This window comes from Pseudophryne corroboree (genome assembly GCF_028390025.1).
Source record: "Pseudophryne corroboree isolate aPseCor3 chromosome 10 unlocalized genomic scaffold, aPseCor3.hap2 SUPER_10_unloc_2, whole genome shotgun sequence".
Classification (NCBI taxonomy): Eukaryota; Metazoa; Chordata; class Amphibia; order Anura; family Myobatrachidae; genus Pseudophryne; species Pseudophryne corroboree.
In genome coordinates this window covers 1,136,895-1,152,994 of record NW_026967473.1, presented here as the reverse complement: position 1 = coordinate 1,152,994, position 16,100 = coordinate 1,136,895, and the positions used below count along the sequence as shown (strand labels likewise).

The following is a 16,100-nucleotide window of genomic DNA, read 5'->3' as shown; positions in this document are numbered from 1 at the left end:
CCCGATATCCTGGCTGGTATTATACACACACACACAGACAACACTGGGGAGATGTACAATGTTACACCCGATATCCTGGCTGGTATTATACACACACACACACACACACACACACACACACACACAACACTGGGGAGATGTACAATGTAACACCCGATATCCTGGCTGGTATTATACACACAACACTGGGGAGATGTACAATGTAACACCCGATATCCTGGCTGGTATTATACACACACAACACTGGGGAGATGTACAATGTAACACCCGATATCCTGGCTGGTATTCTACACACAACACTGGAGAGATGTACAATGTAACACCCGATATCCGGGCTGGTATTATACACACAACACTGGGGAGATGTACAATGTAACACCCGATATCCTGGCTGGTATTATACACACACAACACTGCCGAGATGTACAATGTAACACCAGATATCCTGGCTGGTATTATACACACACAACACCCGATATCCTGGCTGGTATTATACACACAACACTGGGGAGATGTACAATGTAACACCCGATATCCTGGCTGGTATTATACACACACACACACACACACACACACAACACTGGGGAGATGTACAATGTAACACCCAGATATCCTGGCTGGTATTATATATATATATATACACACACACACACACACACACACACACACACACACACACAACACTGGGGAGATGTACAATGTAACACCCGATATCCTGGCTGGTATTATACACACAACACTGGGGAGATGTACAATGTAACACCCGATATCCTGGCTGGTATTATACACACAACACTGGGGAGATGTACAATGTAACACCCGATATCCTGGCTGGTATTATACACACACTGGGGAGATGTATAATGTAACACCCGATAACCTGGCTGGTATTATATATACACACACACACACACACACACACACACAACACTGGGGAGATGTACAATGTAACACCCGATATCCTGGCTGGTATTATACACACACACACACACACACACACACACAACACTGGGGAGATGTACAATGTAACACCCGATATCCTGGCTGGTATTATACACACAACACTGGGGAGATGTACAATGTAACACCCCGATATTCTGGCTGGTATTATACACACACAACACTGGGGAGATGTACAATGTAACACCCCGATATCCTGGCTGGTATTATACACACAACACTGGGGAGATGTACAATGTAACACCCGATATCCTGGCTGGTATTATACACAACACTGGGGAGATGTACAATGTAACACCCCGATATCCTGGCTGGTATTATACACACACTGGGGAGATGTATAATGTAACACCCGATATCCTGGCTGGTATTATATACACACACACACACACACACACACAACACTGGGGAGATGTACAATGTAACACCCGATATCCTGGCTGGTATTACACACACACACACACACACAACACTGGGGAGATGTACAATGTAACACCCGATATCCTGGCTGGTATTATACACACACACACACACACACACACACACACAACACTGGGGAGATGTACAATGTAACACCCGATATCCTGGCTGGTATTATACACAACACTGGGGAGATGTACAATGTAACACCCGATATCCTGGCTGGTATTATACACACACACACACACACACACACACACACACAACACTGGGGAGATGTACAATGTAACACCCAGATATCCTGGCTGGTATTATACACACAACACTGGGGAGATGTACAATGTAACACCCGATATCCTGGCTGGTATTATACACAACACTGGGGAGATGTACAACGTAACACCCCGATATCCTGGCTGGTATTATACACACAACACTGGGGAGATGTACAATGTAACACCCCAATATCCTGGCTGGTATCATACACACACACACACACACACACACACAACACTGGGGAGATGTACAATGTAACACCCGATATCCTGGCTGGTATTATACACACAACACTGGGGAGATGTACAATGTAACACCCGATATCCTGGCTGGTATTATACACACACACACACACACAACACTGGGGAGATGTACAATGTAACACCCGATATCCTGGCTGGTATTATACACACACAACACTGGGGAGATGTACAATGTAACACCCGATATCCTGGCTGGTATTATACACACACACACACACAACACTGGGGAGATGTACAATGTAACACCCGATATCCTGGCTGGTATTATACACACAACACTGGAGAGATGTACAATGTAACACCCGATATCCTGGCTGGTATTATACACACAACACTGGGGAGATGTACAATGTAACACCCGATATCCTGGCTGGTATTATACACACACAACACTGGGGAGATGTACAATGTAACACCCGATATCCTGGCTGGTATTATACACACACAACACTGGAGAGATGTACAATGTAACACCCGATATCCTGGCTGGTATTACACACACAACACTGGAGAGATGTACAATGTAACACCCCGATATCCTGGCTGGTATTATACACACACAACACTGGGGAGATGTACAATGTAACACCCGATATCCTGGCTGGTATTCTACACACAACACTGGAGAGATGTACAATGTAACACCCGATATCCTGGCTGGTATTATACACACAACACTGGGGAGATGTACAATGTAACACCCGATATCCTGGCTGGTATTATACACACACAACACTGGGGAGATGTACAATGTAACACCCGATATCCTGGCTGGTATTATACACACACACACACACACACACACACACACACACACACAACACTGGGGAGATGTACAATGTAACACCCGATATCCTGGCTGGTATTATACACACAACACTGGAGAGATGTACAATGTAACACCCCGATATCCTGGCTGGTATTATACACAACACTGGGGAGATGTACAATGTAACACCCCGATATCCTGGCTGGTATTATACACACATAACACTGGGGAGATGTACAATGTAACACCCGATATCCTGGCTGGTATTATATACACAACACTGGGGAGATGTACAATGTAACACCCGATATCCTGGCTGGTATTATACACACACACACACACACAACACTGGGGAGATGTACAATGTAACACCCGATATCCTGGCTGGTATTACACACACAACACTGGGGAGATGTACAATGTAACACCCGATATCCTGGCTGGTATTATACACATAACACTGGGGAGATGTACAATGTAACACCCGATATCCTGGCTGGTATTATACACACAACACTGGGGAGATGTACAATGTAACACCCGATATCCTGGCTGGTATTATACACACAACACTGGAGAGATGTACAATGTAACACCCCGATATCCTGGCTGGTATTATACACAACACTGGGGAGATGTACAATGTAACACCCCGATATCCTGGCTGGTATTATACACACAACACTGGGGAGATGTACAATGTAACACCCGATATCCTGGCTGGTATTATACACATAACACTGGGGAGATGTACAATGTAACACCCGATATCCTGGCTGGTATTATACACACAACACTGGGGAGATGTACAATGTAACACCCGATATCCTGGCTGGTATTATACACACAACACTGGGGAGATGTACAATGTAACACCCCAATATCCTGGCTGGTATCATACACACACACACACACACACACAACACTGGGGAGATGTACAATGTAACACCCGATATCCTGGCTGGTATTATACACACAACACTGGGGAGATGTACAATGTAACACCCGATATCCTGGCTGGTATTATACACACACACACACACACAACACTGGGGAGATGTACAATGTAACACCCGATATCCTGGCTGGTATTATACACACACAACACTGGGGAGATGTACAATGTAACACCCGATATCCTGGCTGGTATTATACACACACACACAACACTGGGGAGATGTACAATGTAACACCCGATATCCTGGCTGGTATTATACACACAACACTGGAGAGATGTACAATGTAACACCCGATATCCTGGCTGGTATTATACACACAACACTGGGGAGATGTACAATGTAACACCCGATATCCTGGCTGGTATTATACACACACAACACTGGGGAGATGTACAATGTAACACCCGATATCCTGGCTGGTATTCTACACACAACACTGGAGAGATGTACAATGTAACACCCGATATCCTGGCTGGTATTACACACACAACACTGGAGAGATGTACAATGTAACACCCCGATATCCTGGCTGGTATTATACACACACAACACTGGGGAGATGTACAATGTAACACCCGATATCCTGGCTGGTATTCTACACACAACACTGGAGAGATGTACAATGTAACACCCGATATCCTGGCTGGTATTATACACACAACACTGGGGAGATGTACAATGTAACACCCGATATCCTGGCTGGTATTATACACACACAACACTGGGGAGATGTACAATGTAACACCCGATATCCTGGCTGGTATTATACACACACACACACACACACACACACACACACACAACACTGGGGAGATGTACAATGTAACACCCGATATCCTGGCTGGTATTATACACACAACACACTGGAGAGATGTACAATGTAACACCCCGATATCCTGGCTGGTATTATACACACACACACACACACACACACACACACAACACTGGGGAGATGTACAATGTAACACCCGATATCCTGGCTGGTATTACACACACAACACTGGGGAGATGTACAATGTAACACCCGATATCCTGGCTGGTATTATACACATAACACTGGGGAGATGTACAATGTAACACCCGATATCCTGGCTGGTATTATACACACAACACTGGGGAGATGTACAATGTAACACCCGATATCCTGGCTGGTATTATACACACAACACTGGAGAGATGTACAATGTAACACCCCGATATCCTGGCTGGTATTATACACAACACTGGGGAGATGTACAATGTAACACCCCGATATCCTGGCTGGTATTATACACACAACACTGGGGAGATGTACAATGTAACACCTGATATCCTGGCTGGTATTATACACATAACACTGGGGAGATGTACAATGTAACACCCGATATCCTGGCTGGTATTATACACACAACACTGGGGAGATGTACAATGTAACACCCGATATCCTGGCTGGTATTATACACACATAACACTGGGGAGATGTACAATGTAACACCCCGATATCCTGGCTGGTATTATACACACAACACTGGGGAGATGTACAATGTAACACCCGATATCCTGGCTGGTATTATACACACATAACACTGGGGAGATGTACAATGTAACACCCCGATATCCTGGCTGGTATTATACACACACAACACTGGGGAGATGTACAATGTAACACCCCGATATCCTGGCTGGTATTATACACACACAACACTGGGGAGATGTACAATGTAACACCCCGATATCCTGGCTGGTATTATACACAACACTGGGGAGATGTACAATGTAACACCCGATATCCTGGCTGGTATTATACACACACAACACTGGGGAGATGTACAATGTAACACCAGATATCCTGGCTGGTATTATACACACATAACACTGGGGAGATGTACAATGTAACACCCGATATCCTGGCTGGTATTATACACACAACACTGGGGAGATGTACAATGTAACACCCGATATCCTGGCTGGCATTACACCTTCATCATAGGTCTATGAAAGACATTTGTTACAGACTGGAACATCACGCAGGTCATTATTAGTACATACTACATATCGTTGGGAATTACACCGTTTCCATTTGCTGGATATAGAGGATGAGCTGCTGTCACCAACACTGAGCCATGTAATAATCCCTATCCGTATCTGTGTGATAGTCACATTGCAGCACATGGTGTGTATCACTAGCGGGTACTGCTGATCTTTCTCCAATCTTCTGCATCACAGGGGCATAACGGTCATCACACAGGGGGTATAACATGCATCCCCCAGAATACATCACACAGGGGGTATAACATGCATCCCCCAGAATACATCACACAGGGGGTATAACATGCATCCCCCAGAATACATCACACAGGGGGTATAACATGCATCAGCCAGAATACATCACACAGGGGGTATAACATGCATCACCCAGAATACATCACACAGGGGGTATAACATGCATTCCCCAGAATACATCACACAGGGGGTATAATATGCATCCCCCACAATACATCACACAGAATACATCACAATATGCATCCCCCAGAATACATCACACAGGGGGTATAATATGCATCCCCCAGAATACATCACACAGGGGGTATAACATGCATCCCCCAGAATACATCACACAGGGGGGTATAACATGCATCCCCCAGAATACATCACACAGGGGGTATAACATGCATCCCCCAGAATACATCACACAGGGGGTATAACATGCATCCCCCAGAATACATCACACAGGGGGTATAACATGCATTCCCAGAATACATCACACAGGGGGTATAACATGCATGCCCCAGAATACATCACACAGGGGGTATAACATGCATGCCCCAGAATACATCACACAGGGGGTATAACATGCATGCCCCAGAATACATCACCATGCCCCAGAATACATCACACAGGGGGTATAACATGCATGCCCCAGAATACATCACACAGGGGGTATAATATGCATCCCACCCAGAATCACATCACACAGGGGGTATAATATGCATCCCCCAGAATACATCACACAGGGGGTATAACATGCATCCCCAGAATACATCACACAGGGGGTATAACATGCATCCCCAGAATACATCACACAGGGGGTATAACATGCATCCCCCAGAATACATCACACAGGGGGTTATAACATGCATCCCCCAGAATACATCACACAGGGGGTATAACATGCATCCCCCAGAATACATCACACAGGGGGTATAACATGCATCCCCCAGAATACATCACACAGGGGGTATAACATGCATCCCCAGAATACATCACACAGGGGGTATAACATGCATGCCCCAGAATACATCACACAGGGGTATAACATGCATGCCCCAGAATACATCACACAGGGGGTATAACATGCATGCCCAGAATACATCACACAGGGGGTATAACATGCATCCCAGAATACATCACACAGGGGTATAACATGCATGCCAATACTCACACAGGGTATAACAGCATGCCCAGAATACATCACACAGGGGTATAACTTGCATGCCCAGAATACATCACACAGGGGTATAACATGCATGCCCAGAATACATCACACAGGGGGTATAACATGCATGCCCCAGAATACATCACACAGGGGGTATAACATGCATGCCCCAGAATACATCACACAGGGGGTATAACATGCATGCCCCAGAATACATCACACAGGGGGTATAACATGCATGCCCCAGAATACATCACACAGGGGGTATAACATGCATGCCCCAGAATACATCACACAGGGGGTATAACATGCATGCCCCAGAATACATCACACAGGGGGTATAACATGCATGCCCCAGAATACATCACACAGGGGTATAACATGCATGCCCCAGAATACATCACACAGGGGGTATAACATGCATGCCCCAGAATACATCACACAGGGGGTATAACATGCATGCCCCAGAATACATCACACAGGGGGTATAACATGCATGCCCCAGAATACATCACACAGGGGGTATAACATGCATGCCCCAGAATACATCACACAGGGGGTATAACATGCATCAGCCAGAATACATCACACAGGGGGTATAACATGCATCAGCCAGAATACATCACACAGGGGGTATAACATGCATGCCCCAGAATACATCACACAGGGGGTATAACATGCATGCCCCAGAATACATCACACAGGGGGTATAACATGCATGCCCCAGAATACATCACACAGGGGGTATAACATGCATCCCCCAGAATACATCACACAGGGGGTATAATATGCATCCCCCAGAATACATCACACAGGGGGTATAATATGCATCCCCCAGAATACATCACACAGGGGGTATAATATGCATCCCCCAGAATACATCACACAGGGGGTATAATATGCATCCCCCAGAATACATCACACAGGGGGTATAATATGCATCCCCCAGAATACATCACACAGGGGGTATAATATGCATCCCCCAGAATACATCACACAGGGGGTATAATATGCATCCCCCAGAATACATCACACAGGGGGTATAACATGCATCCCCCAGAATACATCACACAGGGGGTATAACATGCATCCCCCACAATACATCACACAGAATACATCACAATATGCATCCCCCAGAATACATCACACAGGGGGTATAATATGCATCAGCCAGAATACATCACACAGGGTGTATAATGGGCAGCACACAGGGGGTATAAGGGGCAGCACACAGGGTACATGACACAGGGGGTATAAGGGGCAGCACACAGGGTACATGACACAGGGGGTATAAGGGGCAGCACTATGTGTGAGAGCAGGGCCCTGCAGCCGCAGTGGAGGAGTAGGGACTCTGGTTACCTTTGTCCAGCACAGTGAGTGAGGGTGGCAGGGTGGCACAGTGGTAGGGATCGCTCTGTCAGTCAGCACAGTGAGTGAGGGTGGCAGGGTGGCACAGTGGTAGGGATCGCTCTGTCAGTCAGCACAGTGAGTGAGGGTGGCAGGGTGGCACAGTGGTAGGGATCGCTCTGTCAGTCAGCACAGTGAGTGAGGGTGGCAGGGTGGCACAGTGGTAGGGATCGCTCTGTCAACCAGCACAGTGAGTGAGGGTGGCACAGTGGTAAGGATCGCTCTGTCAGCCAGCACAGTGAGTGAGGGTGGCAGGGTGGCACAGTGGTAGGGATCGCTCTGTCAGCCAGCACAGTGAGTGAGGGTGGCAGGGTGGCACAGTGGTAGGGATCGCTCTGTCAGCCAGCACAGTGAGTGAGGGTGGCAGGGTGGCACAGTGGTAGGTTTCGCTCTGTCAGTCAGCACAGTGAGTGCAGGTGGCAGGGTGGCACAGTGGTAGGGATCGCTCTGTCAGCCAGCACAGTGAGTGAGGGTGGCAGGGTGGCACAGTGGTAGGGATCGCTCTGTCAGCCAGCACAGTGAGTGAGGGTGGCAGGGTGGCACAGTGGTAGGGATCGCTCTGTCAGCCAGCACAGTGAGTGAGGGTGGCAGGGTGGCACAGTGGTAGGGATCGCTCTGTCAGCCAGCACAGTGAGTGAGGGTGGCAGGGTGGCACAGTGGTAGGGATCGCTCTGTCAGCCAGCACAGTGAGTGAGGGTGGCAGGGTGGCACAGTGGTAGGGATCGCTCTGTCAGCCAGCACAGTGAGTGAGGGTGGCAGGGTGGCACAGTGGTAAGGATCGCTCTGTCAGCCAGCACAGTGAGTGAGGGTGGCAGGGTGGCACAGTGGTAGGGATCGCTCTGTCAGCCAGCACAGTGAGTGAGGGTGGCAGGGTGGCACAGTGGTAGGGATCGCTCTGTCAGCCAGCACAGTGAGTGAGGGTGGCAGGGTGGCACAGTGGTAGGGATCGCTCTGTCAGCCAGTACGGGAAGCAGGACACTGGTAGAAGGTATGAGGGGATGACAGACACATCTATACTGACATCTCTGGCTCCGCAAGAACTACAAGTCACAGCAACAGCCGGCGGTCAGGTCATGCTGGGAGATCACATCGCCAGGAAAGCCGCACCAACGCGTGGACGTGTCACCCAACTCTTCCACTGGGCGCCGCCATCTTGCCGAAGTCTTCCCTCCCGGATGCCGGGATCCCTGCGCGCTGTGTTCCTCCGCGCACTATATTACACACTGCGCTGTAGCTACAGGGAAACGTTGCTCTGCTCCTCCTCCTCCCTCAGTCACTCCTCCTGCTGCTGCTGCTGCTCCTCCTCCCTCAGTCACTCCTCCTCCTGCTGCTGCTGCTCCTCCTCCCTCAGTCACTCCTCCTCCTCCTGCTGCTCCTCCTTCCTCAGTCACTCCTCCTCCTGCTGCTGCTGCTCCTCCTCCCTCAGTCACTCCTCCTCCTGCTGCTGCTGCTGCTGCTCCTCCTCCCTCAGTCACTGCTCCACCTGCTGCTGCTGCTGCTCCTCCTCCTCCCTCAGACACTCCTCCTCCTGCTGCTGCTCCTCCTCCTCCCTCAGTCACTCCTCCACCTGCTGCTCCTCCTCCTCCCTCAGTCACTCCTCCTCCTGCTGCTGCTGCTCCTCCTCCCTCAGTCACTCCTCCTCCTCCTGCTGCTGCTCCTCCTCCTCCCTCAGTCACTGCTCCACCTGCTGCTGCTGCTCCTCCTCCTCCCTCAGACACTCCTCCTCCTGCTGCTGCTCCTCCTCCTCCCTCAGTCACTCCTCCACCTGCTGCTCCTCCTCCTCCCTCAGTCACTCCTCCTCCTGCTCCTCCTCCTCCTCCCTCAGTCACTCCTCCTCCTCCTGCTGCTGCTGCTCCTCCTCCCTCAGTCACTCCCTCCTCCTCCTGCTGCTGCTCCTCCTCCCTCAGTCACTCCTCCTCCTCCTGCTGCTGCTGCTCCTCCTCCCTCAGTCACTCCTCCTCCTGCTGCTGCTGCTGCTCCTCCTCCCTCAGTCACTCCTCCACCTGCTGCTGCTGCTCCTCCTCCTCCCTCAGTCACTCCTCCTCCTGCTGCTCCTACTCCTCCCTCAGTCACTCCTCCTCCTGCTGCTGCTCCTCCTCCTCCCTCAGTCACTCCTCCTCCTGCTGCTGCTCCTCCTCCTCCCTCAGTCACTCCTTCACCTGCTGCTGCTGCTCCTCCTCCTCCTCCCTCAGTCACTCCTCCTCGTCCTCCTGCTGCTGCTCCTCCTCCTTCAGTCACTCCTCCACCTGCTGCTGCTCCTCCTCCTCCCTCAGTCACTCCTCCTCCACCTGCTGCTGCTGCTGCTCCTCCTCCCTCAGTCACTCCTCCTCCTGCTGCTGCTCCTCCTCCTCCCTCAGTCACTCCTCCACCTGCTGCTGCTGCTGCTCCTCCTCCCTCAGTCACTCCTCCTCCTCCTGCTGCTCCTCCTCCTCCCTCAGTCACTCCTCCACCTGCTGCTGCTCCTCCTCCTCCCTCAGTCACTCCTCCACCTGCTGCTGCTGCTCCTCCTCCTCCCTCAGTCACTCCTCCACCTGCTGCTGCTCCTCCTCCTCCCTCAGTCACTCCTCCACCTGCTGCTGCTGCTCCTCCTCCCTCAGTCATTCCTCCTCCTCCTGCTGCTGCTGCTGCTCCTCCTCCCTCAGTCACTCCTCCTCCTCCTGCTGCTGCTGCTGCTCCTCCTCCCTCAGTCACTCCTCCTCCTCCTGCTGCTGCTCCTCCTCCCTCAGTCATTCCTCCTCCTCCTGCTGCTGCTGCTGCTCCTCCTCCCTCAGTCACTCCTCCTCCTGCTGCTGCTGCTCCTCCTCCCTCAGTCACTCCTCCTCCTCCTGCTGCTGCTCCTCCTCCCTCAGTCATTCCTCCTCCTCCTGCTGCTGCTGCTGCTCCTCCTCCCTCAGTCACTCCTCCTCCTCCTGCTGCTGCTGCTGCTCCTCCTCCCTCAGTCACTCCTCCTCCTCCTGCTGCTGCTCCTCCTCCCTCAGTCACTCCTCCTCCTCCTGCTGCTGCTGCTCCTCCTCCTCCCTCAGTCACTCCTCCTCCTCCTGCTGCTGCTGCTCCTCCTCCTCCCTCAGTCACTCCTCCTCCTGCTGCTGCTCCTCCTCCTCCCTCAGTCACTCCTCCTGCTGCTGCTGCTGCTCCTCCTCCCTCAGTCACTCCTCCTCCTCCTGCTGCTCCTCCTCCTCCCTCAGTCACTCCTCCTCCTGCTGCTGCTGCTGCTCCTCCTCCCTCAGTCACTCCTCCTCCTCCTGCTGCTCCTCCTCCTCCTCCCTCAGTCACTCCTCCTCCTGCTGCTGCTGCTCCTCCTCCCTCAGTCACTCCTCCTCCTCTGCTGCTGCTCCTCCTCCCTCAGTCACTCCTCCTCCTGCTGCTGCTGCTCCTCCTCCCTCAGTCACTCCTCCTCCTCCTGCTGCTCCTCCTCCTCCCTCAGTCACTCCTCCTCCTCCTGCTCCACCTCCTCCTCCTTCCTCAGTCACTCCTCCTCCTCCTGCTGCTGCTGCTCCTCCTCCTCCCTCAGTCACTCCTCCTCCTCCTCCTCCACCTCCTCCTCCTTCCTCAGTCACTCCTCCTCCTCCTGCTGCTGCTCCTCCTCCTCCTCCCTCAGTCACTCTCCTCGTCCTCCTGCTGCTGCTGCTGCTCCTCCTCCTCCCTCAGTCACTCTCCTCCTCCTGCTGCTGCTCTCCTCCTCCCTCAGTCACTCTCCTGCTGCTGCTGCTCCTCCTCCCTCAGTCACTCCTCCTCCTCCTGCTGCTGCTGCTCCTCCTCCTCCCTCAGTCACTCCTCCTCTGCTTGCTGCTGCTCCTCCTCCCTCAGTCACTCCTCCTCCTCCTGCTGCTGCTCCTCCTCCTCCTCAGTCACTCCTCCTCCTGCTGCTGCTCCTCCTCCTCCCTCAGTCACTCCTCCTCCTGCTGCTGCTGCTCTCTGCTGCTGCTGCTCCTCCTCCTCCTCTCTCAGTCACTCCTCCTCGTCCTCCTGCTGCTGCTGCTGCTCCTCCTCCTCCCTCAGTCACTCCTCCTCCTCCTGCTGCTGCTCCTCCTCCTCCCTCAGTCACTCCTCCTGCTGCTTGCTGCTCCTCCTCCCTCAGTCACTCCTCCTCCTCCTGCTGCTGCTGCTCCTCCTCCTCCCTCAGTCACTCCTCCTCCTCCTGCTGCTGCTGCTCCTCCTCCTCAGTCACTCCTCCTCCTCCTGCTGCTGCTCCTCCTCCTCCCTCAGTCACTCCTCCTCCTGCTGCTGCTGCTCCTCCTGCTGCTGCTGCTCCTCCTCCCTCAGTCACTCCTCTCCTCCTGCTGCTGCTGCTCCTCCTCCTCCTCAGTCACTCCTCCTCCTGCTGCTGCTGCTCCTCCTCCCTCAGTCACTCCTCCTCCTGCTGCTGCTGCTCCTCCTGCTGCTGCTGCTCCTCCTCCCTCAGTCACTCCTCCTCCTCCTCCTGCTGCTGCTGCTCCTCCTCCCTCAGTCACTCCTCCACCTGCTGCTGCTCCTCCTCCTCCCTCAGTCACTCCTCCTGCTGCTGCTGCTCCTCCTCCTCCCTCAGTCACTCCTCCACCTGCTGCTGCTCCTCCTCCTCCCTCAGTCACTCCTCCACCTGCTGCTGCACCTCCTCCTCCTCAGTCACTCCTCCTCTGCTGCTGCTGCTCTCCTCCTCAGTCACTCCTCCACCTGCTGCTGCACCTACTCCTCCTCCCTCAGTCACTCCTCCTCCTGCTGCTGCTGCTCCTCCTCCCTCAGTCACTCCTCCTCCTGCTGCTGCTCCTCCTCCTCCCTCAGTCACTCCTCCTCCTGCTGCTGCTGCTGCTCCTCCTCCTCCCTCAGTCACTCCTCCACCTGCTGCTGCTCCTCCTCCTCCCTCAGTCACTCCTCCTCCTCCTCCCTCAGTCACTCCTCCACCTGCTGCTGCTGCTCCTCCTCCCTCAGTCACTCCTCCACCTGCTGCTGCTGCTCCTCCTCCCTCAGTCACTCCTCCTCCTGCTGCTGCTTCTCCTCCTCCTCCCTCATTCACTCCTCCTCCTCCTCCCTCAGTCACTCCTCCTCCTGCTGCTGCTGCTCCTCCTCCTCCTCCTGCTCCTCCTCCCCCTCCTCCTGCTGCTGCTGCTCCTCCTCCTCCCTCAGTCACTCCTCCTCCTCCTCCCTTAGTCACTCCTCCTCCTCCTGCTGCTGCTGCTCCTCCTCCTCCCTCAGTCACTCCTCCTCCTCCTCCCTTAGTCACTCCTCCTCCTCCTCCCTCAGTCACTCCTCCTCCTCCTCCCTCAGTCACTCCTCCTCCTCCCTCAGTCACTCCTACTCCTGCTGCTGCTCCTCCTCCTCCCTCAGTCACTCCTCCTACTCCTGCTGCTGCTCCTCCTCCTCCCTCAGTCACTCCTCCTCCTCCTGCTGCTGCTCCTCCTCCTCCCTCAGTCACTCCTCCACCTGCTGCTGCTGCTCCTCCTCCTCCCTCAGTCACTCCTCCTCCTCCTGCTGCTGCTCCTCCTCCCTCAGTCACTCCTCCTCCTCCTCCTGCTGCTGCTCCTCCTCCTCCCTCAGTCACTCCTCCACCTGCTGCTGCTCCTCCTCCTCCCTCAGTCACTCCTCCTCCTCCTGCTGCTGCTCCTCCTCCTCCCTCAGTCACTCCTCCTCCTCCTGCTGCTGCTCTTCCTCCTCCTCCCTCAGTCACTCCTCCTCCTGCTGCTGCTCCTCCTCCTCCCTCAGTCACTCCTCCACCTGCTGCTGCTGCTCCTCCTCCTCCCTCAGTCACTCCTCCTCCTCCTGCTGCTGCTCCTCCTCCTCCCTCAGTCACTCCTCAACCTACTGCTGTTGCTGCTCCTCCTCCTCCCTCCTCCTCCTCCTCCTCCTGCTGCTGCTGCTCCTCCTCCTCCTCCTGCTGCTGCTCCTCCCTCAGTCACTCCTCCTCCTCCTCCTCCTCCTGCTGCTGCTCCTCCTCCCTCAGTCACTCCTCCTCCTCCTGCTGCTCCTCCTCCTCCCTCAGTCACTCCTCCTCTTCCTGCTGCTGCTGCTCCTTCTCCTCCCTCAGTCACTCCTCCTGCTGCTGCTGCTCCTCCTCCCTCAGTCACTCCTCCTCCTCCTGCTGGCTCCTCCTCCTCCCTCAGTCACTCCTCCTCTTCCTGCTGCTGCTGCTCCTCCTCCTCCCTCAGTCACTCCTCCTCCTGCTGCTGCTGCTCCTCCTTTTCCCTCAGTCACTCCTCCTCCTCCTGATGCTCCTCCTCCTCCCTCAGTCACTCCTCCTCCTCCTGCTGCTGCTGCACCTCCTCCTCCCTCAGTCACTCCTCCTCCTCCTGCTGCTGCTGCTCCTCCTCCCTCAGTCACTCCTCCTCCTCCTGCTGCTGCTGCTCCTCCTCCCTCAGTCACTCCTCCTGCTACTGCTCCTCCTCTTCCCTCAGTCACTCCTCCTCATCATCCTGCTGCTGCTGCTCCTCCTCCCTCAGTCACTCCTCCTGCTGCTGCTGCTGCTGCTCCTCCTCCCTCAGTCACTCCTCCTGCTGCTGCTGCTGCTGCTCCTCCTCCCTCAGTCACTCCTCCTCCTCCTGCTGCTGCTCCTCCTTTTCTCCTCCTCCTCCCTCAGTCACTCCTCCTCCTCCTGCTGCTGCTCCTCCTTTCCTCCTCCTCCTCCTCCCTCAGTCACTCCTCCTCCTCCTGCTGCTCCTCCACCTCCTCCCTTGCCTCTGTATACTGGCTGCAGTCAGTGTACATGAATAGTAATATTCTCTGAGAGGGATACAGTCATTAGGTTGGCCACTATTGGTCGACATGCACTGGAAAAAGGTCGACATGAGTTTTTCACACTTTTTTTCATCTTTTGACTTTTTCATACTTTACGATCCACGTGAACTACGATTGGAACGGTAACATGTGCAGAGCGCAGCGAGGCACCTTGCCCGAAGCATAGCGAGCCATGCGAGGGGACGCGGCACACTAATTGCGGTTCCCCGTTCCCCTGCAGGGAGCAGTTCTACCGCAGGTGCGCCCAAGAAGTGAAGGAGTGGGTGCTAGATCGGGAGCCACCCAGCTTAAAGATGGCTGCCCAATTAGCCGACAAGTATGTGGCAATTCGGCCACAGGGGCAGAAGCGCCCAGCCAGCAGCCAGCTCAAAAGACTGCACACCAAGGGGACCCCCCCTCTTCAGCTCATCACCCCCAAAGACAAGCATCTTCCAACCCGGGTGCTCTTGGCCAGCAACCGCACCGCAACGTCCCTGCAACTGATCAGAGATCATCGGTGCCACGACTGGAGAAGAAGTGCTACGGCTGTGGGAAAATCGGACATCTGAGGATGAACTGTCCTGCATCCCAAGCACCCCAGACTCGTGCCCCAAATCCGAGTGCTGAGCCCGGCTCGCTTGTTTGACGAGAGGAGATGAGCCTACAGAGACTGTTCCCCCTCCAGTCAGTCCGATGGAGTGTGGCGAGAGACAGGTGCACTCTGCGGAGAGAGTCACCTGCATGGCCAAACAGCCCCTACACAACATGTGGAGGCACCTGCAGCCAGTCCACGTGGGACCCCTGCAGGGAGAAGGCCTAAGAGACTCTGGGGCCTCAATCACTGTGGTGAACCCCCACCTTATAGATCCTGCTGCAGTATTGCAGGGTCGCACTGCCAAGGTCACCCTGGCAGATGGAACAGAGAAAGCGGTTCCCATGGCAAGAGT

The 16,100-nt window shown here is 53.5% G+C and overlaps 1 protein-coding gene across 4 annotated transcripts in view; it reads right to left on the bottom strand.

Moving 5' to 3' along the window:
- UBIAD1 (UbiA prenyltransferase domain containing 1) overlaps positions 1 to 9,741 on the bottom strand; it is a 52,759-nt gene extending 43,018 nt beyond the window's left edge. Inside the window, exons 1-2 of one of the 4 annotated variants that reach the window (XM_063948693.1) lie at positions 9,491 to 9,741; positions 5,676 to 5,841 (exon numbers count right to left, since the gene is read on the bottom strand). In XM_063948693.1, coding sequence (XP_063804763.1) covers positions 5,676 to 5,798 — 123 coding nt within the window. In that variant the 5' untranslated portion in view covers positions 5,799 to 5,841; positions 9,491 to 9,741. Of the gene's footprint in view, positions 1 to 5,675; positions 5,842 to 9,490 lie in introns of those variants that run through there. The other 3 variants (XM_063948695.1, XM_063948694.1, XM_063948696.1) reach the window with 3 other exon arrangements.
- Between the last annotated feature and the right edge of the window lie 6,359 nt (positions 9,742 to 16,100).